At 36.4% G+C, this 23,425-nt stretch overlaps 3 protein-coding genes across 5 annotated transcripts; 2 read left to right on the top strand and 1 right to left on the bottom strand.

Moving 5' to 3' along the window:
- Nucleotides 1–4,245: 4,245 nt before the first annotated feature.
- On the top strand, nucleotides 4,246–5,372 carry LOC134740666 (deubiquitinase OTUD6B). The gene has a single exon (XM_063673217.1). It carries the CDS (start codon nucleotides 4,446–4,448, stop codon nucleotides 5,286–5,288), a length of 843 nt encoding a protein of 280 aa, XP_063529287.1. The 5' UTR covers nucleotides 4,246–4,445; the 3' UTR covers nucleotides 5,289–5,372.
- Nucleotides 5,373–5,779: 407 nt separating this feature from the next.
- LOC134740663 (lysine--tRNA ligase) lies at nucleotides 5,780–11,272 on the bottom strand. Of its 2 annotated transcripts, none has more exons than XM_063673213.1 (8): nucleotides 11,137–11,272; nucleotides 10,554–10,929; nucleotides 9,818–10,069; nucleotides 8,944–9,336; nucleotides 7,573–7,755; nucleotides 7,230–7,390; nucleotides 6,461–6,701; nucleotides 5,780–5,987 (listed from the first exon to the last, which is right to left on the bottom strand). In XM_063673213.1, the coding sequence occupies exons 1-8, from the start codon at nucleotides 11,169–11,171 to the stop codon at nucleotides 5,889–5,891; spliced, it is 1,740 nt and encodes a 579-aa protein (XP_063529283.1). In that variant the 5' UTR covers nucleotides 11,172–11,272; the 3' UTR covers nucleotides 5,780–5,888. The 2 variants fall into 2 exon arrangements, with proteins under 2 accessions (XP_063529283.1, XP_063529282.1); XM_063673212.1 differs by lacking the exon at nucleotides 11,137–11,272 and adding an exon at nucleotides 10,997–11,131.
- A 1,069-nt stretch (nucleotides 11,273–12,341) lies between these two features.
- Nucleotides 12,342–20,691, top strand: LOC134741077 (protein Mo25). Of its 2 annotated transcripts, none has more exons than XM_063673841.1 (8): nucleotides 12,342–12,419; nucleotides 12,647–12,832; nucleotides 12,917–13,033; nucleotides 14,235–14,377; nucleotides 15,822–15,990; nucleotides 16,916–17,185; nucleotides 19,046–19,368; nucleotides 19,620–20,691. In XM_063673841.1, the coding sequence occupies exons 2-7, from the start codon at nucleotides 12,704–12,706 to the stop codon at nucleotides 19,223–19,225; spliced, it is 1,008 nt and encodes a 335-aa protein (XP_063529911.1). In that variant the 5' UTR covers nucleotides 12,342–12,419; nucleotides 12,647–12,703; the 3' UTR covers nucleotides 19,226–19,368; nucleotides 19,620–20,691. The 2 variants fall into 2 exon arrangements, with proteins under 2 accessions (XP_063529911.1, XP_063529912.1); XM_063673842.1 differs by having other exon boundaries at nucleotides 12,387–12,521.
- Nucleotides 20,692–23,425: the final 2,734 nt, after the last annotated feature.

The raw sequence follows: 23,425 nt of genomic DNA, 5'->3' as shown, positions 1-23,425 counted from the left end.
GCTCCTTTTGCCGTCGATTTTCCCTTCCAAGATGTTACGAATTATGTTATACTTGTCGTGTCTATAGATATGTCCAAAATATGAGGTTTTCCTTGTCTTTACGGTGGTCAAAAGTTCAAGTTTTTTGTTCATTCTATTCAGAACTTCAATGTTTGAAACTTTGTCTCTCCAGGAAATTTTTAACATTCTTCGGTATAACCACATTTCGAATGCATTGATCTTAGCCTCCATAATCTTATTAATGGTCCACCCTTCGACACCATAGAGAAATATCGACAGCACGTAGCATTTGACCATGCGCCATCGTAACTTTAAGTTAATATCCTTATTTGTGTAAAGTTTCTTCATTTTCATTAACGTACTTCTGGCAATTTCTATTCTGATGCGTATTTCTTTTTCTGGATCCCATTTCTCATTAAGTGAGCTACCCAAATATTTATAACATTTAACTCTTTCTATTATATTACCGTTTATAGTCAATGAGGTCGGTTCAGTTACATTCTTACCCACAATCATGCATTTGGTCTTCGCTATATTCATTCTGAGGCCGTATTCTTCTACTACAGAGTTGAGACGATCTAGTAGCTGCTGAAGTTCGTCCATTGAGTGGGCAAGAATAACGGTATCATCGGCATATCTGAGTTTTCACGTTTTCGAAAGCTTCTTGAAATATAGATTCTGAATAAAGGTTGAACAACAGCGGTGACAGAATACAACCTTGTCTTACACCTTTTAGGATATTGAGGTCGCTCGTTTTCGACGTTCGACGTTGCTCGCTTGATGTTCCTACTTTTATGTTGGCTGTTTGATTCCAGTACAGGTTCCTGATGATTCTTTGATCCTTGCCGTCTACATCCGTTTTATTGAGTATTTGCATTAGTTTGTCATGTTTCACGTTGTCGAATGCCTTTTCAAAGTCAATAAAGCATGCGTAGACATCTTTGCTGAATTCCAAGCTGTTCTGAATCAAGACCTGCACTGCTACTAAAGCCTCTCGCGTTCCCAACCCGCTTCTGAATCCAAACTGAGTTTCTGATATATTTTTATCTATTTTATTGTATATTCTCATGTGTAAGATTTTCAGAAATACTTTTAGTGCATGACTCATAAGGCTTATTAATCTATGATCTCCGCATGTTTTTGCGTTCACTTTCTTGGGTAATGGGAGGAATGTGGATTTGAGCCAATCTTCTGGAAGCTGTCCTGTGTCGTAAATGTCATTGTAAAGTCTAACTAAAATTTGCATGCTTGTCTCATCCAATAACTTTAACATTTCCGAGTATATACCATCGGGTCCAACAGCTTTTCCGTCCTTCATGGTATTGATTGCCTTTTCTATTTCAGCTTTTAGGATTGGAGGACCTTCCAAAAATTCTTGTCTATTTGTGTTTACCGTAACAAGCTCTCCTCTTTAATAAATAAAATAAAAAAATAAATAAACCTTTAATAGAAATCAGTATATCTATCCCTAAAACGACCTAAGCTCAAAACAAGGCTCAAAACCTGACGTCAGGTTGGCGGGTGGACTTATGAAATCTCGTATTATTTCAAGCAAAATGTATGTAGTTATATTGTACCTTCGCTTCAGTGTACCTTCAATAAAAACCATTGTAGGTATACCTCTACCTAAAACGAGACATTTAAAAAGTAAGGGTTATTGGACACAACTTACTTTTGGAAGAGGTAAAGCTATTTTTTTTCATGTAGTTTAGTATCTTGCCTATTATTACCAATCAAAACTTTACATCTAAACATTCTAAACCCATCCATCCAGAAAAATATAAACTTTTCTATAAGACGTTTTTCGTCTCAGAGTGTACTAGTAGTCCATCATTTGGATTTGTTGATTTTTGAGTTTTGACCGAACTTGGTTTGTCATGGGCGGCACTATCATTTAGAGCCTCAAACAAACAACCAAAACCAAGTATTTGGTCAACAATCAACAACAAAGTCCGAATGATGGACTAGGTAGGTACTCGTACACTGCTACGAAAATCGTCTTATAGAAAAGATTTTTTTTTCTGGATGACATGGGTCAAAGCTTTGATTGGAATGATTGGAAATAATAGGCAAGATACTAAATTACAATTATAGTACACAATTGTATTTCTTTCATAGGGTTCTATCATCCATACTAATATTATAAATGCGAAAGTCTGTCTGTTTGTCTGTTACCTCCATACGCTTAAACTGCTGAACCGATTTACATCAAATTTGGTATGGAGATACTTTGATTCCCGGGGAAGGACATAGGATAGTTCTCACCTCAGAAATCATCCCTTATGGGGGTGAAAAGGGGGGTGGAAATTTGTATGGAAAACTATTAAAACGGATGTATGTAAGTACATATTATGTCGATGAAATTCGCATGGAGATAATATTTTTAGTTGCGAGGAAGGTTGTAGAACAGGTTTTATTTCTAAAATCATCCCGTAAGAGTGTAAGGGGGTTCTCATCTCTTCTCTTCCCGTCTCTTCTCTTTTCTTCTAACACTTAACGTGCCGCTGGTAGTGTATGATAGATGCAACTCAAGACCTGGAACACCTGGAGTGCTGCTGGGTGCAATGGATCAGGGGTAACACTCAGTATGACTACAAGCTCTTTTGATCCTTTTAAATCTTGCAGTTGTACACATACTCTAGAAGAAGGAGAGAGGCATCCATAGTCTACAGCAACTGCTTAACATCAGGCGGGCCATATGTTGATATACCAGTCTGCCCCACATTGACCTTAAGTCATTAACAATGTTGTTACATGACCATTATAAATTATCATTAAATAAAATTATTAAGTACTTATTATTTTTATTTATATCTATGCAGTATAATTAGAGCATACATATTTTGTAAGTGTTATGTTTCTTTGTATAAAGGGGATGCACCAACATATGTATCCTTTTGTAGTTTTGCTGAACCTACAAACACAAATTTTTTGCTCTTAAGATCTAGTTTTTGATGGTGTTTGACCCATTGACCAGTGACCCAGTCCATACATTACAGGGACATTCTTACACAAACAATGGACTCACCCTAATATATTTTCCAGAGACCTGCACCTTGCTGTCTCAGCCAATTTCGATAAACCAAGATATTCTATTGAACAAATGGCCCATGTCACTGCTGGTTTCAATCTGTGCCCTTCATAATCTACATACTGCTGTCTGTGCCTCATGTAGTCTGCAAAAAAAAGTAATGTGGGGTGTCAAAGTTACCAAGCTTTGGTTTTACAACAAGATCGAAAGCTTTTTAAAAGTCAAATTAAGCAGTATCAGTGGTGCTACATGACTAAGAAGATTGCTAGCCGTACTTCCTTTTGGTACTGGTAATCACTCAAGAAATTTTCCAAATTTCTGGGAATACTTCTAGCTTGAGACAGACCGTATTTAACAATATGTGCAATAGCGGCTCCGCCAGCACCATTCTACAGTCCTTGAATACGCGCGTCCATCCGGACCAGAAGATTTTTTTTGGCTTAAGTTGTTGAAGGGCTCGCCGCACGTCTCTAGCCTGTCAACCTGAACCCGCGCCGCGCTGTTTTCGGTGCTCGCTGCCACTTACCTCCAACTTTGGCTTCTCCACGCTGACCACGGAGTGAAAAAACCTAGCAAATTCATTACTTGTTCACCGGACAAAGGTTCTCCATTAATTAATATTTTTTCCGTACCTACCTCTACTGCTTTTAGAATTCATTTAATTCCAAAACGATTAAGGATCTCTTGCCATGATTTCTTGCATACTTGTATATAATGAAGACATTAAGTACGGAAAAATATTAGGACTTTTGTTGCAAAAAATTAAAAAATTATAACAAATTGTAAACCAAACAAGTGTCAATACTGTCAATGTCACTGAAAGATGTCACTAGAAAAAACCGATTATTTTTAAGCTGTCACGAGCTCGAGTCAGAACGTCCCTACTAATTTTGACAGCTCTCTTAAAAAAAAGAATGTCTCTGGTTTTTGGCTTCCTATTATTGGGTCGTACATTATTGGGTCGGGCTTTCTCGACGTGTGCCAATAATGCGCAGCCCAATATTTGAAAGCCAAGGACTCAAATTAGTGGACGCGTATTATTGGGTCGTACATTATTGCCCTGTGAAAAGAGTGGCTTCGTATTATCGCCCCGGACCAAGCCTGCGCGGACCGAGAATGCTCAACCCAATAATACACGACCCAATAATAGACGTACATCATGGACGCCAATTATTGGGCTGTACATTCTTGGGTTGAGCATTATTTGGCTGTGTATTAGCGGTTCCCCATCCATCCATGAGTCCAGCCCAAAGAGTAGTATAATATATAACTCCAAGCAGGGTTTTACCCAGTTCCAGGTTTAATTTATTTAGTTTTTTTTTTATATTTATTCTAGTAGGATTCATTGAAGTTATCTGCAAGTAAAACCATTTTTTAAGAATTTCAATAAAAAATACAAGAAACTAATTAAGAAATGGACCAACCCATGTCTCTAGAAGACATTGAAGCAAAACACAGGAAGGAAAAGAAAGAATTGCAAGCTCAAATACAAGGCTTGAAAAAAATAGCTAAAAACGATAAGACTAAGAAAAAAGAATTAACAACGGAAGTAGCTAAATTAGAGTCTGAACTAGAACTCCGCCACAAGGAGGAGCTGGCTGCGCTTGAGAATGCACCAGAGGATGACGACACTGCATCTCTTGAAGACGAAGATGAAGTACCCAAAGTAAAGGTTAGTAAAGCTCAAAAACGACGGGATAAAAAGGAACAACAGGAAAAAGAAAGAGCAGAACAAATAATTTTACAAGAAAAGGAAAACCGACATGGACCACGAAATATTGAAATACAATCAATAATGAATAAATTAAAAGAAAGGAAGTTGTCAATATTCTCAATATCTTCTGACGGGGATTGCCTTTATCAAGCTGTGGCTCATCAACTACTTGCTACTAGATCTAAAACAGTGTCGGTAGAAGATCTGCGGAAACAGGTTGCAACTTTTATGAGACAAAACAAAGAAGATTTTCTCCCATTTATGAGCAATCCAAATACATTTGAAATGCTCACTGAAAGTGAATTCAATGATTATTGTGATGAGATTGTAAACACCAAGGTGTGGGGTGGCCAGTTGGAGATTCGAGCATTATCTAATTCCTTGAAATGTCCCATCAATGTAATCCAAGCCTCTGGGCCAGAGTGTATAGAACAAGGAGCAGAGTTTGAAGGACCTCCATTAATCATCACATATCATAGACATATGTACAAATTAGGGGAGCATTATAACTCAACCCAGGCAATATGTGAAAGTGATAGCTAAGATGAATTTTAGTTTCACTCTCTTACAATGTTTAGTTTACTTTTTACTATGTATTTTGTTATTTTATTAAATTGCTATACTTTCTTCCCATGTTTCATTAAAATATTCATAGACCTTTATATCCCAGGTGGGGTTGTTGTTGTTAAGCAATTTACTACAAAAATATATTCCTACTTGCTGCACATTTCACTAACTTTAACACACTCACTGCCAGCTCACTGTTAGTGTTGGAGCGATTTTTCCACTTAGTGGCAAGTAATTTAGACAAGCCAAGAGTGTTCCCCTGGCACGGGTCGTCAATAGGGAATGTATGGAACATATAGATTTATGACTGTTTGTCTGTCTGTGCAATGAGACAAAAAAAATGCTGGATGCAAGAGAAATTGACACTGCCCACGAAATTCAGGACTTATATTGTTTATTGTTATCAGTATACATAGACAAAAAATATAACATATTTTTTAAATAAAATATAAATAATACTTTTACTGTTTTTATTTGTAAGCAAAATCAAGGATATTCTTATAGTAAATAATAATTAAGAAACAAACATCAATAAGACGAAAAGACAATAAATATATTTTTCTTCGGTATATGTAGTTATACTCCATTTGAAGCCTCGGGTGCAGCAGCATTGCCATCTTCCGTGTTGTGTTTGTTAGGGTCGTCAGGCTTCATTGCTGGGAACAGTAGCACCTCCTACAAGGATAAAAAACATGATTGTTAGCTTTTATAGTTTGTCAAAGGACTGTCTCATTTCAAACATAGACAGAGAGAATCATACTATCTTTGTCTTAAACTAGTATTAGCACCCAAAACAAAAAGGATGAGTATAGTTTTTAGGGTTCCGTACCCAAAGGGTAAAAACGGGACCCTATTACTAAGACTCCGCTGTCCGTCTGTCTGTCTGTCACCAGGCTGTATCTCATGAACCGTGATAGCTAGACAGTTGAAATTTTCATAGATGATGTATTTCTGTCGCCGCTATAACAACAAATACTAAAAAGTACGGAACCCTCAGTGCGCGAGTCCGACTCGCACTTGGCCGGTTTTTTTGTTCTTATTTACTTACAATTTGGTTTAACCAACTGTAAATCCCGCTCGAGAGCGTGTCAAGGTAATTTTGAACACCTCGCCCGCTTAGCAACTTAGCCAAGTGAGTGTGAGCTTGCCTTGATATTATTGGAGTTGGTAAGGAACATGGTGAGCCTGTCGACCCCCAAGCCCCAGCCGCCGGTGGGCGGCAGGCCGTACTCGAGCGCCGTGCAGAAGGCCTCGTCGGTGGGCGGGGTCTCGTCGTCGCCCGCTGCTCGGTCCTTGGCCTGCTGCTCGAATCGCTCCCTCTGCGTTGCTGGGTCGTTCAACTCCGTGTAAGCGTTGCAGATCTCTTTCTTCATAACGAACACTTCAAACCTGGGACATAAACATAATCATCATCATTATATCAGCTAGAGGATGTCCACTGCTGGACATAGGCCCCCCCAAAGAGTGCCACAATGACCAGTCTTGCGCCACCCGCATCCGGCGGACTCCCGCGACCTTTACGAGATACGTAGACCCCCCACAAGGTGGACTGATGACCATAAACATAATGCAATATTATAAAAGTTCATGTTTCCAATAATTCCTATGAAATTGAAAACTGAGCTGTTAAACTTATATTTATACCTTCAGAGGTAATAAATAGATTACACCCAACTAAAGTGAATAAGAGCATGAGAAACCATTCTACATAATAGTTATAACTGCTTTTAGACTACACAATTTCTGGGCCCAATTTGTAGTATAGGGGAGTGTAAAAGCAAGGTCGGTAGGGGCAGGGTACTCGAGAAATAGGGCCCGAGAAATGTGTGGGAACAACGAAAAAAAGAAGTGGTTTGTGGGAAATAAATTTCAAGTTAGAATACTTTGAAAAATAGTGATATTATATTAGTGATATACCTTTCTGTAAGTCCAGGAATTTTTCTGTGATATTTGGAGAGTGGGCTCATAATTTGCGGATGGTCCAGGATGAATGTCGGGTTGATGCATTTCTCTTCGAGGAACTCTCCTACTAGCTTGTCGAGCAGCCTGGCAGTCGTTCTAGGAGGTGGGCACTCAATCTGTAAAGGTCAACAATAGTAAGAAGACGGTTCACTCTCTAACAAAACGCGTCTATTACGACACATTTGACCGCCAGGTGGCGCAAGCGCGAGCAGGCGTCGGTTCCGTAGCGGTGCGCGGCAATTACTATGGCTAGACAGCGAGGCGACGAAATCGCGGAGTGAGCCACGCCTGACATTACCTGATGCTTCTCGCACAGTTGGCTGAGGAGCGTGTTGGCTTCAACGGTGTCCAGATTGTCAGGAGGCGGCAGCTTCAGCTTGAGGACAACCTCCAGGGCGGAGATCATGGGCACTCGCGCAAACGGAGGGGTGAAGTCTATCTCTACTTCTTCTCCTTCTGGTCCATCTGGCTGGTATTTTACCTGTAGTGTTTAAATTCATAAGTATTACAGTATAGTATAAGTGTGTGTATTGTATTGTACTCTTGCTAGAGCATTCCACTACTACTTATGCCACAGAATAAATAATAGTACTATGTACAGAAGGTCCACTGTATAACAAAATACACTGTGTATACCGAACATGCCTGAAACATTGCCGATTGGACATATTATATTTATACTTATGTGTGGTTAGCATTTTTTCAGTTTCTGCAACCAGCTGCGGTGCAGTGTTTACTAGTTTAAGACATATTTCTATGCAACACCAGATCTGGTGCAGACTGCAGCTTATGCACAATATTTTTGGTATCATGGTATGGTATAGCCAATTTTTAGATTGATGAATTTGAATTCCTTGGTCTGGTACGTAATAATTTAACAGTGGCAAACTAAAACTCGCCTCTCTACATTCACAGAAGAATCTAAAGAGTAGAGTTTGTAACCATAACTCTAGTGAAATTGCATCACCTTACTCTACTCTCTCTCTGTCACCTCTTCTGTCATCCCTTGCAGGCATGCCTGGCTATAACACTATTGCCTATGCCCACTGCCTACATATAGGCTGGCAACTTGGCAAGCAATAAAAGCAATTATAAGAAAGTGGTAAATATACTGCTACTTGGGTAATCTTTTATTTTTTGTCAAATTTTGATAAAAAATTGTAGGTTTAAAAAGCTTCTTATTCTCGGTCGGAATAAACACGAAATCCAAATTTGGGACAAAAAAAATGTATGATAATTCCCATTGAGTTACGGAAAATTCCATACGTTTTCCGTAACTCAGTGGAAGATTTTGTAGGACACAGTGAAATTGCGATTATGTTGTACAGAATAAGGAACTCTATCTATCCACCCAATTTTATCAAAATCTGAGAAAAATTAAAAAACGACAAGAAAATAAAAAAACCGGCCAAGTGAAAGTCGGACTTGCACACAAAGGGTTCCGTACCATTACGCAAAAAACAACAAACTTAAATATTTACTTTATTCTGTTTTTTAGTATTTTTTGTTATAGCGGCAACAGAAATACATCATCTGTGAAAATTTCAACAGTCTAGCTATCACGGTTCATGAGATACAGCCTGGTGATAGACGGACCGACAGTGGAGTCTTAGGAATAGGGTCCGGTTTTTACCCTTTGGGTACGGAACCCTAAAAATGGCCCATTTACCTTGTATGATCCATGAATGCTCTTAACCATACCAGAAAGCATGGTTTCAGTGATGTTCATCAGATCATTGTAATCAGCATAGGCCATATAAAATTCACAGGTAGTGAACTCAGGATTGTGAGTCAGATCAATGCCTTCATTTCTGAACTGCCTTCCAATTTCATAGACCCGATCCAAGCCTCCTACTACCAGCATCTTGTGGTACAACTCTGGGGCTATCCTCATGAACAAGTCCATGTTGAGATCATTGTGATGTGTGATGAAAGGCTTGGCCGTGGCGCCACCGGCGATCATGTTCATCATGGGAGTCTCAATTTCAAGGAAGCCCATGTTGTCCAGGAACCGTCTTATGTATGCAATGATTTTGGCTCTTGTATAGAATGTCTGTCTAACCTGTTAAGGTAGAATGAAACATATTTGACTATGTATAACTATTTTAAATTAAACTAGTTATAGTAATTCATTAAATTGTCTTGATATAATGTAAATTATTATAGTAGCATAAAACTACATATAGCAACACAACCTTGCATACTTGCATTTAACTAATATATATTAAAATATATAGCAATAAAGCTACATGTAGCAATTTACATACTCTATTAATAATGTGCAATGACTTCAAATCATTGCCCATTATCATTAGTGATAAGACTGCCTGTAGTTTACAATCCTTTAGTTATCAAGTTATATATTGTTTTCTTTTCTATTTAGGTGCATGATAAAGAATATTGTATGACTGATTATGACTTCTAAGAGATAGAGCCCACATTATATTTACAATATTAACAATATCGCTCAACTGTTTAAGATTTAAGTAGCTTATATTGGTAAGCTTTTTAAAAATACAATTAAAACTTATAAAAGACCATACCTTATCATTCAAAATTAGATCTAGATATCTCTTCCTAAATCTTGTTTCTTTGTCCTTAAGACCAAAGTGCAGATGAGGCAGCATATGCAGACAGGGAGACAGCAGCTTGATGGTCTTGGGCACGATGGAGAGCTCCCCCTTCTTGGTCTTGCCGGGATGCCCCACACAGCCAATGATGTCACCTCGCCTTAACTTGTCAGTGTCTAGGGCAAACTTGTCCTCGGACTCATACAATTTGGCATTAGCCATCACCTGAAGAATAAAGGAAATGGTGGCCTATAGCTAAATGCAGTCAGTATAATCGTTTTGTAACTACACTGTGAAAAAAACACCAGCCAAGTGCAAGTCAGACTCACGCACAAAGGGTTCTGTACCATTACCCTTGCCTTTGCCCAGCAGTGGGACACTAAATTAGGCTAGTAAAAAAAAATGTATGTATTTGTTGTTATACCGGCAACAGAAATACATCATCTGTGAAAATTTCAACTGTCTAGCTATCACGGTTCATGAGATACAGCCTGGTGACAGACAGACAGTGGAGTCTTACTAATAGTACGGAACGCTAATTAGCTTTACTTTTGAATGTATAATGGCTCTCTAGGTTCAGTCAAAATTATACTTTATTAAATTAATATTTATTCAGCTGATGCAATATTGCGTAGGTGGTATATCAAAGGTCAATATTTAAGTTATTTATTTTATCATAAACCTGCTTAAGTTTTTTAACTGAAGTTACCTGAATTTTGAACCCCTCTGCTCTCAGATCATAAAAGATCAGTTTGGCTCCAGACTCCCTTATAGAATGAACTCTGCCGGCAACGCTCAATGTAACATTTTCAAGTACTTCTCCACTTCCTAAATTATTATACTTGTTGATGAACTCCTCCAGAGAAATCGTAACGTTGAACTTGTGTGGGTAGGGGTGCTGGTCCTTAGGACCCTTCTTGAGGGCTGCCACGGCAGCAGTTCGCAACTTGTAATACTCATTTGGACTAATTTCCTCTTCATTAACCTTTGAGGCTTTCTTTTCCGTATCAACGACCGGTTGCTGAGCTGCTTTTTCCGCCTTCTCTTTAAGCTTCTGTTCCGCTTTCAAACGACGTTTTAATTCACTGAAGCAAAAAAAATTCAATAATACTTAGACATCACCAATACATACATTAATAAATGAATGCTAACCGTTTATCTACTGCAGTCGATATATATGCGAATCGGTTGACGGTAAATGTATTCCTTTGAGCTAGCAGCCCAGACAATGCTGCGAAAGCCTTCGTGGCGAACATGACGGTATTTTCTTGGAAATGCCACACAATACTCACTTCTTTGACAACTTATCACCCGTAGCTTCAGCCATGGCTTTAACTTATGATAAAGTGTATGTTAATTATCTCGTCTATCCAACTAAATTCTCCAATTTTTAACCTAAAAATAATTTTTCGAAACGTTGACCTGTCATGCAACGAAAATTTTGACAGTTGTTTTTTGTATTGCCAGGCTAAGAAAACTTAAAATAATAAAACTCGATAAAAAAAGTTCGCGTGATAATACATTTCTGCTTCAATATAATGTGGACTATAACTATGCATCGCATTTTTAGGGTTCCGTACCCAAAGGGTAAAAACGACACCCTATTACTAAGACTCCACTGTCCGTCTGTCTGTCACCAGGCTGTATCTCATAAACCGTGATAGCTATGTATTTCTGTAGCCGCTATAACAACAAATACTAAAAAGTACGGAACCCTCGGTGGGCGAGTCCAACTCGCACTTGTCCGGTTTTTTGAATTTATCATACTTGATGATTGCGAGGAGTCGGTCAATTTGTTATTGACTACATATACATATACATATAATAACCAGAGGATATATTAGGATAGAGCGGTACTGTCATAGTAAATTTTGTAGCCACAGTAAATTCACTGTCATCTATCGACACACGATTAAAACTAAAAAATAAAGATGGTTAAAATACCATAAAATGCATTTATATATGGAACAAATGATTTTTTTTATTTGCATTAATTATTTTTATATGATTTTGACCCATGTTCTTTCACTGATATGAGTGATATGCGTTAAACAGGTTAAATAACAAAAGAAACTGTCAACGCCATCTCTTCCAGAGTAGGCCAATGGTAGTGGCGCCATCTGTTCCAGAATAAAATTTTCTTGATTTTCGAGGCACTTTTTCCTTAAACTGTATCCATCTATTATGGAGTTATACCTATATTATATAACTATAGTTAGTTCACCACCACCTCCACACAGTGTGGAGCGAGCTTTTGACAAACTATATTTTGGTGGTTTTGTATTTTGCTAGCAACACAAAACTGTTTCAGTTATAGTTTAATCCGCTAAAAATATTAACCAAAAATATGTACTTAAATTAAATAAAACTATACAATGTGTTTTTATTTAACTAATAGTTCTGTTTAATAAATCAATTTATATATCGTTTTTTGTAAATATGAAAAAATCAATTACGTTTTCAAAAAATGTAAAGTTCATGACATTCATTTTACTGGCAATATTTGTATTGACATCACAGCTGTTCGTTCGTTTCGCCTGTGGTCTAGGGGAAATTGTAATAATTTAATCTGAAAGTGAGTTACATTTCGTTCTGCGCGTGTATTTATGAACAACCTCAAACCATCAGTGCAACAATCGACCTATAAAGCTATCATTTGTGCATCTACGCTATTTTTGTAACGTATTTCATATTTGTCAAATCTCATTTTATTTTCGTTGCTATCTCGTGAATAATAGTTTAGGTACCAAATAATGCAGTGTTCTTGAGTTTTTGTGTTTTACGCAGTGCTGTTGATTGCAGGTAAAATCTTATGTAGACAGAATTGCTTTGGTCATCTATCCAAATCATCAAAATACTATGCCTCTTTTTGGTAAGTCACAGAAGAGCCCTGCGGAGCTTGTGCGATCTTTAAAAGATGCAGTGACTGCACTGGAAAGGGGTGACAAGAAAGCAGAAAAAGCTCAAGAGGATGTGAGCAAAAATCTGGTATGTGAACTGTCATATTGTAGTTGTATGTATCAGTATGCATAGGTAGTTGACAGGTACTGAAGTGTATTATGTTTGTGATAGGTGTTGATAAAGAACATGCTGTATGGGACGTCGGATGCGGAGCCACAGACGGACATCATTGTGGCACAGCTAGCTCAGGAGCTGTATAACACAAACCTGCTTCTGCTTTTGATTCAGGTACATAATGTTTATCGTTTTTTATTGTGAACATAATCAGTACTTTTTATGTTTTTCTAGTAATTGGGTTATCTTGTGCAACTAATTGGTGTGTAAGTGTGATTAATACTTTATTAGATGTGTTTCATTGATTGCAAATAAAGTCAATATTGCTTGACTCGTAATTTGTTTAATCATAGTAGGAATAATAAAATTATTTCTGAAAATAAACTTGTGAAATGAAGAAATAAATAAATTTGAGTAAATAACTGAAAATATTTCGATAGTTGTTCAATAAAGACACTCATTGTGGAAAAAAGTCAGTGTTGTATTAAGGAAATTAGTAGCTATTATATATTATGATCTAAAAATTCTAATATTCTAGTCGGGGAAGCCAACTGCTACATCCGGCCAGATTTGTAGTTGGCGATTAGTCGGCAAAAGCACTTTTTCACTGGCTACTACATAGTTAGGATTCTTAAGTAATGAAATATTTCCATTCATATTATCAAAACATAATAAAGAACTGTCTTTTTATGTTTTTTTTTAATTATTATTCAAGTTTACAAAATTGTATGTCTACCTAAAATGAATTCATTAATATCTATTTGTTTTCTTAAAGCATTCAAATTAATTGTCTCTTACTTTTTGTCGCCAAAGTCCTCCATCAATGTTTTTAGGTCTGAATAGCTAGTTTTGTTGCACTCTTTTTATCTTATTTTAGACTCTACTAAGTACATAATTCATATTACCATAGTTTTGCCGAATTATGTAGACAGTACAGCATCACTTTTGTTAGTTTTGTTGTTCCACTGCATTACTCCTTCTTTTTCTCTTTAATTTGGCTAATTTTGGGCATTTCAACTATTTTGAGTTCTATATATTTTTTTAATTATTTCCATAAAGATTAATGGCGTTATTCATAAACATGCTATAAGCCTTAATAAGCTATTAGTAATTTTTTCTTACTCTGGCATTTTGACTTATTAAATGTATTTGTAAGAAAGGTATAAAACATAAATAACTAATCGAGGCTTGTAATGTTAAATGTTGTAATGTTGTGTGTGATAAGACCGCCTGTTGTTTAAGGGATTACAATATTTGAGTTTAACTTCTGGTTGTAAAATATAAAGCACTTCTGTAGTTTTGACTTGTGCGAATTTTGTTGGCAATTATCTAACTCCGAAACTTATACACACTGACCAAATATAAATAATTTCAGAACTTGAACCGCATTGACTTTGAAGGCAAGAAAGATGTGGCGCAAGTGTTCAATAATGTGCTCAGGCGTCAGATCGGCACCCGGTCACCAACTGTGGAGTACATCTGCACCAAGCCGGAGATTCTCTTCACCTTAATGTCTGGGTATGTTGAAACTTACCATAGATACTTTAAAACCAAGAATATTGTGGCGGTGTACAAGTAAGATACAAGTTGTTACATGCAAATGTTTTTTGATGGGAAATATGTTAATTTGAAGAGACAAATTAATGTGGTTTGATGATAAATGATGATGATGAAGCTAGGTAATGTAGTTTATAGAAAAAATACTCGATGTGATAGCTAATAAGTTTTAATTTTTGATATATACAAAAAAATATTTTTTTTACACCCCTGGCCAAAAGTATGGAAACAACGTTGTTTTCTTTATCTCATGTTTCTGTCTTTGTTGTATATATTTGTAAACTAAGACTTACATTAGGCAAACCCAAAAGATTAAAAATACACGCTTAATATCAAAACATCCTAAAATATTGTCAAAAAGCTAAAAAAATAAAGTAGGGAAAAGTTACATAATTATACCGTCCCTTTATTTACATGACAAAATGTTGAATTGGCAACTATCACAGAGTAATTTACTTTTAAAATGTTCTATTATTATTTTTACCAAATTGTCAATGAGTAGTATAAAATCCATCGCTTAAAAGATCACACTTTTCTATTGAATCACAAGCTTGCTTCCATACTTTTGGCCTGGGGTGTATATTTCGTCAGGTGACAAGCAAAACTCACTAATTAATGAAAAATATTTTTTATTTATTTATTATAAACTGATCGGCGATTGGCCCTAGTCACACCTGAAGTGAAGACAGGGCCTAAGATGGACATAAACAAAAATGAATGATGGATGGAATTAAACAAAAATCAACCTTATTGAGATAATAATACGGTTCACTATGGCTATGAACTTGTGGTGGTACTTAGTGTCTTTTGCTTGTCACCCGACGATTTATGTTAACGCCATAATATATTTTAGCAGTTTGGGAAATGTTTTTGAGTTTTTAACAGTGACTACTTGTAACGTAATAATAGTTAAATGCAGAGCATTCATGAACCTGATTAAACTACATTGTAGTCGTTTGGTGTTCAAATCAAATGGAAGTGGCAAAATGAAACATAATATGCTTTTGCATAATAATTTGCAACTCATAACAGCCATAATATATTTAAACACTTCTCTTCCAAATGCTTTGATAAGAGAGACATCAGTTTAAGCCCGATTTAAGCGGTTTTTCGTTACATTACGGTATTTGGTCGATCAACTGAATTCATTGTACTCTGTAGTTGCAATGTCCCTATCATACTAGCGACCAGCCCCGGCTTCGCACGGGTAAACCTTAACAAATTGTCCACCTAAACCTTCCTCAAGAATTACTCCATTGACAGGTGAAAACCGCATGAAAACCCGTTCAGTAGTTTTTGAGTTTATCGCAACCATACATACATTCAGACAGAGACGTGGCGGGGACTTTGTAAAATTGTATGAAAGTACACTTGTAATGTAACTCAACGTATTGACTGTCGGCAGGTACGAGCACCAGGAGATAGCGTCGAACTGCGGCACCATGCTGCGGGAATGCGCCCGATACGAGGCATTGGCCAAGATTATGCTGTATTCAGACGATTTTTACAATTTCTTCCGTTACGTAGAAGTTTCCACTTTTGATATTGCCTCAGATGCCTTCTCTACTTTTAAGGTGGGTATATTCGATGTATTCAGGTGCAGTGGTGGAAAAATATCACTATTAGTACAGTGGTTTAGGAATTTGTCGTCAAAATATTAAAAGAGTAGAAGGGAAATACATACATGAATTATAATAGCATACAAGAAAGATGGTTTGTTAGTGGTGCACATCACTTTCTGCTGCACGAAATGTTCAGAATGAGTGTGTTTAAGAACACAACTACGCATCTAGTAGTGCTTGAGTCTATTTTTTATTATATAATTTTAAATGCAGCCGTAGCTGCGCTAATCATAGTGTTATTCAACTAGTGAGCTCGTCTTAAAGTTTACAAATTATGTTAGCATTTGCAACCGACACATTCTTAAAAATAGTGTGCGTAGTGACGGTAATGGAAACATAATGCGATGAGGCCACATCTTTTGTGCAGTCAACATCAATAGTAGCGGACAACACAACGCGCCAAAAGTTTCTGCCGTCCTCGATTACTTTTCCAAATAGAGATATATCTGGACAGTTCGCGTTCAAAAGTATGTACAGCAGTTTAATTGTTCTATATATAAAGATATATCTCTTTTTGTTTATAGTTGGTCAAACCAAATTGTCAGTAAATAAGAACAAAAAAAACTATACTCATCCTTTTCTTTTGGGTGCTAGTACTAGTGTAAGACAAATAAATATGATTTTCTCTGTCTATGTTTCAAATGAGACAGTCCTTTGACAAACTAATTATCAGAGAATGGTAGATACTTTTGACGCATAGTCTGATACGCTACTTTTGATGCTGACTGTACTCTGATATCAGTGAATGTGACAATCTTACACATTCATTAGTTGTATAATATATCAATATCATCTTTATAGATAGGTAAGGCTATTATTTTATCAACAAGCCACCAACAAGCATTAACTTAAAGTACTTGTTTTTGATTTGTTCCAGGAATTGCTAACACGTCACAAAATGCTATGCGCTGAGTTTCTAGAAGCTAACTACGATAAGGTGTTCAGCCACTACCAGCGGCTGCTGAACTCCGAGAACTACGTGACCAGGAGGCAGAGCCTGAAGCTGCTGGGCGAGCTGCTGCTCGACCGGCACAACTTCTCCATCATGACCCGCTACATCACCAACCCAGACAATCTGAAACTTATGATGAACATGCTAAAAGAGAAATCACGCAATATACAGTTCGAGGCTTTCCATGTCTTTAAGGTACTTAATAAAACAATTCTTTTAAATACATTACTTACATTACACATCATACATGTAATTACATTACTCATCATTAATTGCAGTGCAGATATAATAGAAAGGCCAACCAACCGTGTCAGTAGGAATGGATCGAATATTTCTGGGACACACGACACGACACTCAGTTGTTTATTACACAATAAACAAATTATCTTGCATCATCTTCGAAAATTTATTAATTTATCAAAATTCTCTGCCCATTTCTTATTAGCCAATAGGCCTCGACTTGAATTAAAAGTGCTCGGACCAATGTACTTTGTGTGTAGTGAAGTTGTACCTACCGTCAACAGTGGTGCGTGCGATTGAAAATAACACTAGATTTTGCAAGATACAGTTTGTGTGGGGTAGTTATTAGGAAACTGTCAGTTAAATATCATTTCCGGTTTTTATCCTTATTCAACTCTTATTCGACCTGGTTGACGGTCTGTGTAAATTCTTTTTAAAATATACCAAATTCATGCTTAGTAACATTGTTCAATTTTATTCGGCTAATTAGTACGTAAAAAAACCGGACAAGTGCGAGTCGGACTCGCCCACCGAGGGTTCCGTACCTCAAAAGGAAAAAAACGGAACCCTTATAGGATCACTCGTGCGTCTGTCTGTCCGTCTGTCACTGCTTATTTTCTCCGAAACTACTCGACCAATTAAGTTGAAATTTGGTATACATATGTAAGATTGTGACCCAAAGACGGACATGTAACGTAAACAAATTAATTTTAAACTAGGGGGCCACTTTTGGGGGGTAAATGAGTAAAATAAAAAAATAAAGTTTTTCAAACTATATCGTGTTACATATCAAATGAAAGAACTCATTGTGAGAATCTCAAATATATTTTTTATATAATTTTACGATAAACAGTTGAGAAGTTATTCAAGAAAATAGTAAAAAAACCGGCCAAGTGCGAGTCGGACTCGCGTTCCAAGAGTTCCGTTACGCAATTACACAAGGGTTACATTACACAATTTAAACAATGTATTTTTTATGTGAAATGTAAGTGAAATGTCTTTAAAAAACCCGTAGGAGTCGGATCAAAAACTAAGTAATTAAGTCCGACTCACGCTTGGCTGCACATTTCTAATAGGTTTTCCTGTGATATATAGGTAAAGAACTATTTTGTGTATTTTTTTCAAAATTTTTGACCCAGTAGTTTCGGAGATAAAGGGGGGAATGGTCATTTTTTGTATATTTTCTTGAATAGCTTCTAAACTGCTTATCGTAAAATTATAAAAAAAATATATTTTAGTTTCTCACAATGAGCTCTTTCATTTGATGTCATAGTATATTCGATATAGTTTCAAAAACTTTATTTTTTAATTTTCTCATTTACCCCCCCAAAGTGGTCCCCATGTTTAAATTTTATTTATTTACGTTACATGTCCATCTTTGGGTCAAAAACTTACATATGTATACCAAATTTCAACTTAATTGGTTCAGTGGTTTCGGAGAAAATAGGCTGTGACAGACGGACAGACAAACAGACAGACAGACGCACGAGTGAACCCTAAAAATGACCATCCCCCCCCCCCCCCTTTATCTCCGAAACTACTGGGTCTAAAATTTCGAAAAAAATACACAAAACTTTTTAGTATTTGTTGTTATAGCGGCAACAGAAATACATCAGCTGTGAAAATTTCAACTGTCTAACTATCACGGTTCATGAGATACAGCCTGGTGACAGACAGACAACAGGTTCGCTTTGTATGCGGTTTGAAAACGAAAAGACCTCATTATTCGTCTGGACGGTAGCGCCCGTGTCACTTTACCTATTGTTCATAAACGGTTTAAAAGTGTTAAATGGCGTTGCATTTTTGTCGTTACAGGTTTTCGTAGCCAATCCAAATAAACCAAAACCAATATTGGACATTCTGCTAAGGAACCAGGACAAACTGGTGGACTTCCTAACCAAGTTCCACACGGACCGCTCCGAGGACGAGCAGTTCAACGACGAGAAGGCTTACCTCATAAAGCAAATCAAAGAGCTCAAGCCGTCCGAACACTAACAATTATTGCATTTCATCACGCCCTGCCCTTCCTACACCACGTTAGTTACAGATGCTATTATATTGCTTAAGTCACCGGGACAACTAGCTCAGTTAACATTGGAATTAGAAACGGAATTTACATTTGGTCTGTGATGAGAAAAGTATACACGGTGGCTAAAAAATAAGTGCATTCCCGTTGCCAGAGAGGTTATGAGATTATACTAAGCAACTTTTACTATAGGAGCAACCACGAAATCGCGAAATTTTTTTTGGCTATTTCATACATTTTGGCTGGTCCATTTTCTATGGGAGGGTACTTTTTTTTTCGCGAATTCTTGGTTGGTCCCATAGTAAAAGTTGCCAAGTATAATCCCAAAACCTCCGTGGCAACGGGAATGCACTTATTTTTTAGCCACCCTGTATTTGTGCTACGAGCAAATTAACATTTTTAATAAAGATTTGTAGGGATTAATATTATTTTAATGGTTTGACTTATGTGTTTTGTAAGTTGTTTAAACGATTTTTAGTTATATGACGTGTGAGCGACGAGTCCGGAGTCACAGTCGAGATATGTCGCGTCTGAATGCTCCTCGCCGGTATTTTAGCAGAACAAGGATATTTCTTAGAAAGGAAAAATGCAAGTACAGGCTACTAACCAAAATGTTTCGTGCAGTGTTTACGAGTTAATATTGTAGGTGATATACGCAAGACATGAACACAGCAAGTATCTAGTATTGAATGTTTTGTATTCGTTATAACGCCGGTAGGGCATCGTTAATTAGTAGGAACCCAAGATCTACGGTATAGGACAAGATTTGTACGTGACATTTTTGGAAATAGTTTGTTTTTAAGTTTCTTTTGTATCTAGATCAGAAGTATAAATTGTTGAACATGAAGTATATTTTATATATGTATTGCGAGTATTGGTTGTATAATTAATCTATACTTTCAACACTACTTTGATGTCGTGAACATTATTTATGTTGCATAAATGCTTTGTAGTAATTTAGATGTTTTAATAAGATACGCTAAATTTGCAAATAGATCTCTTTAGTGTTTCTATGCAAATTGTAAAAAATGTATTTAGCCATTTAAATTCTTAAAAAAAAATACTTGTAAGTAAACTTATTAGTTAAAATAGTTAATCCACATTTCGGAATAACTGAATTACCCAATCCGTATGACGATATTTACTAGGATACACTTGCCTATAAAACTGCTATTTATTTTATTAGAACTGACGTATTTCCTTTTAAAATTATACCTCAACAAAGAGGTGAGTAGATCCCATCACAAAAGGTCGGTTTGCACGTTTATTACATTTTGTCCAAACATTTTAAATGGCTGAATTCATTTTCTAGGAAGAGTCACATAACAGTCGTAATTTTGACATACCTAATGTAAAACGATTTTATTTTGTCAACATCATTAATGCAGTTACATTCTATTCTATAAAACGGAATAAATTAAGATATTTATATTGATTCACTTTTATATTGATTATTCTCATTATTTCTACCAGTACCCCTCAAGCAACTGGGTGTTACAGTCGCCACCAGATATAGGTATAGGAGCGGTTAAGGTGTTCACAAATCTGTACAAAGCCTCTACTGTCAAGACTTTAAAATGGATGTTCAGATATTTTTGAGCATTTTGGGGGCTTTGACATATCTGATAGCGACTGTACAAACCTTTGGTAGGTTGGCCTAACAACATCTTCTAATATCCCGTGATTCCTACTAGTGAAAAAAATACGAGTAACCAGTACCAGTAAGGGCCAGTTGCACCAACCACAATAGGTGACACCACACAAGGGATGATGACACATGTTGAATTTTATAACAAAATCTAGTAAAATAGATAGCAAATGAGCAATTTTTCAAAATAACGTGGATATTAAAATAATATATGGAAATGATAAAAAAATACAGGATCTAAGTTTCAGTTTTTATTTTAACTTCCAAAAATGAATAAAGATACCATTCGATACCTTGCATTTTATCCAAAAAAAGATTGTATAGCAACTACATGTACATGCATAAACGCATATTGCGTTTTCCATACATTCAAGATGGGCTCTCAGTGACCTTGACGTCACGATCACTTATCGTTTTGTTAGGAGAGTTTCGCGAGTGAAGCAAGACTGTCGGACTTTGACTATCATTTCTGACTTTTGTATTGCTTTAATGTAATGGGTCCCATATTTCAGGTTTTTGACAGACAATACATACATGTTTTGTTGATACAGTCATCAGTCTGATGGCTCCATTCGAAGTCCGCTTAACTCGCAATGGTGAATCCACTGGATTGGATCCAATGGAAATCCACTGAAAGAGTAGAGTTCCATTTTACTCCAGTCCTCCGTTTCCGGTAATTTTCCCGTTTTTTTTCGACAAAAAGAAACAGCATTTCCAGTTATAGTTATTTTATTAGACATCGAGCATATTATTCAACTCCGCTGTAGGTACAGCATGTATGATAGTAATTAATTATCTTGAACTATCCTATCCATCAATTAAAATAAATATTTACAAGCATATGTCAAATTTGGAATTTCGGATATAGGTACTTTTTAAAATTAAAAGGTCTATAGTTGGATGGTTATTTCTCAATATGAATCATATCACAGACTTAGTAAGCGCCCAAAACTTTTCAGTTAATTATTTAACTAAATGAAATAATTAAATATTTCAGTTTTTGGAGTCGTTTGACATAGGATAAGCAGTCAACATCGTCAATGAAAATATCAATATTTATAAAATTACTGCAGATGGATCTTAATTTTCCAAAAACTTACCACAGATGTATTTTGATACTTCAATATTTCTACTAAGCTCCTCTATCAGTACCGCCACCCTGTTTACTCTTTTACCGCCACGATTATTTTCTATAACATGCAATAGTAAACCTTGTTAGAATGAAAGAAGGTTCATTTTAAACTGTAATCGTTGGCGGTGAAAAGGTTCAAATTTATGCAAGAACCAGCGGTTAATACCTCTCATTCGTACCATAGACATGAATTCTATGGAACTTTTAGGAAGTACCCACGCCGACCAGTTAGCAAACATCGGTATCACATTGTTTAGGTACTGACACTGGAACTGCCATTAGCTTCATTAATATGTACACTTGGATTATAATTTAGAACAACACATAATTCTATTTCAGTTAATAATAGGTACATATACATTTAAGAGTTATTTAGATTTGCTTTACGCTACTAAAAAGCGGGAGCAAATATCAACTAAAATAAAATCAAAATATTACACATTCCAAATAAAGTTATGGAAAACGTATCAGAGATGGGGTAATTTAATCACAGTCCAGTTACGACCAGAAAAATAAATTAAATCAGTCTTTACGGCAAAGGATTATTTTGAGTTGCATTTCGGGAGCAGAATTGAGGTGCACACAACACATGTACTCGTACCTACAGTCACCACACGGGATTGTCCATTTAGGGATCTTGCTTAATTGGAAATTCTATAGCGTAACTATTGAACAACCAATTTAGCTAGGACCCTAAATGGCGCAACATTCGCGGAGCGTGATGCTACTGACAGCGGGAATAGCGGGATATTGAGATTAGCGTTCTTTTTTCCCGTATCTATAGCAAGTTTAACACCCAAATCAGAGGTTGGTCGAAGTTTCTACAAGCTTCAATAACGTGCACTTAATCACAAACTGTTTCTGTGTATCTGTGTGTGTGTGTTACCTCAACTTTATTGCCCACCCCATAGTTCAGTTCCAAAGGCTTAAATAGTCTATTTACAAAACACATTGGCCGAATCAAATAAATATACCAAAACAGATCTAAGGGTATGTTTGTCTATATTAACCCTGTATAATCTCGTGTTATTTGACCAATTAACCACTCAACCTCTAATTCCGAATGTTAATATTAGCTGGATTTCAATTTTAAGGTTCTTTGCTGACCCGATATCGAGTCGGTGGAAACCAAGGACTTAATGAATACAAAAAAATATGTCCAAAATAAATCAAATCAAATCACAGAAATGCATTTGAAACAACTTAATTTAAATTTGATATTTTAAAAGTGTTAGAAAGCAGTAACCGTTATATTTTATTGTAGATTAATCTAAATATCCGTTTCATTATGATTATTTAATTATGGAAGAACTAAATATAATACACCCCGCACAATATCTGTGCAAGTGGCTCGTAGTATCTATGTTGCATACATACATAAGCTTAGTC

This window comes from Cydia strobilella, chromosome 4, assembly GCF_947568885.1.
Source record: "Cydia strobilella chromosome 4, ilCydStro3.1, whole genome shotgun sequence".
Classification (NCBI taxonomy): Eukaryota; Metazoa; Arthropoda; class Insecta; order Lepidoptera; family Tortricidae; genus Cydia; species Cydia strobilella.
This window is presented reverse-complemented; position numbering and strand designations above follow the sequence as displayed.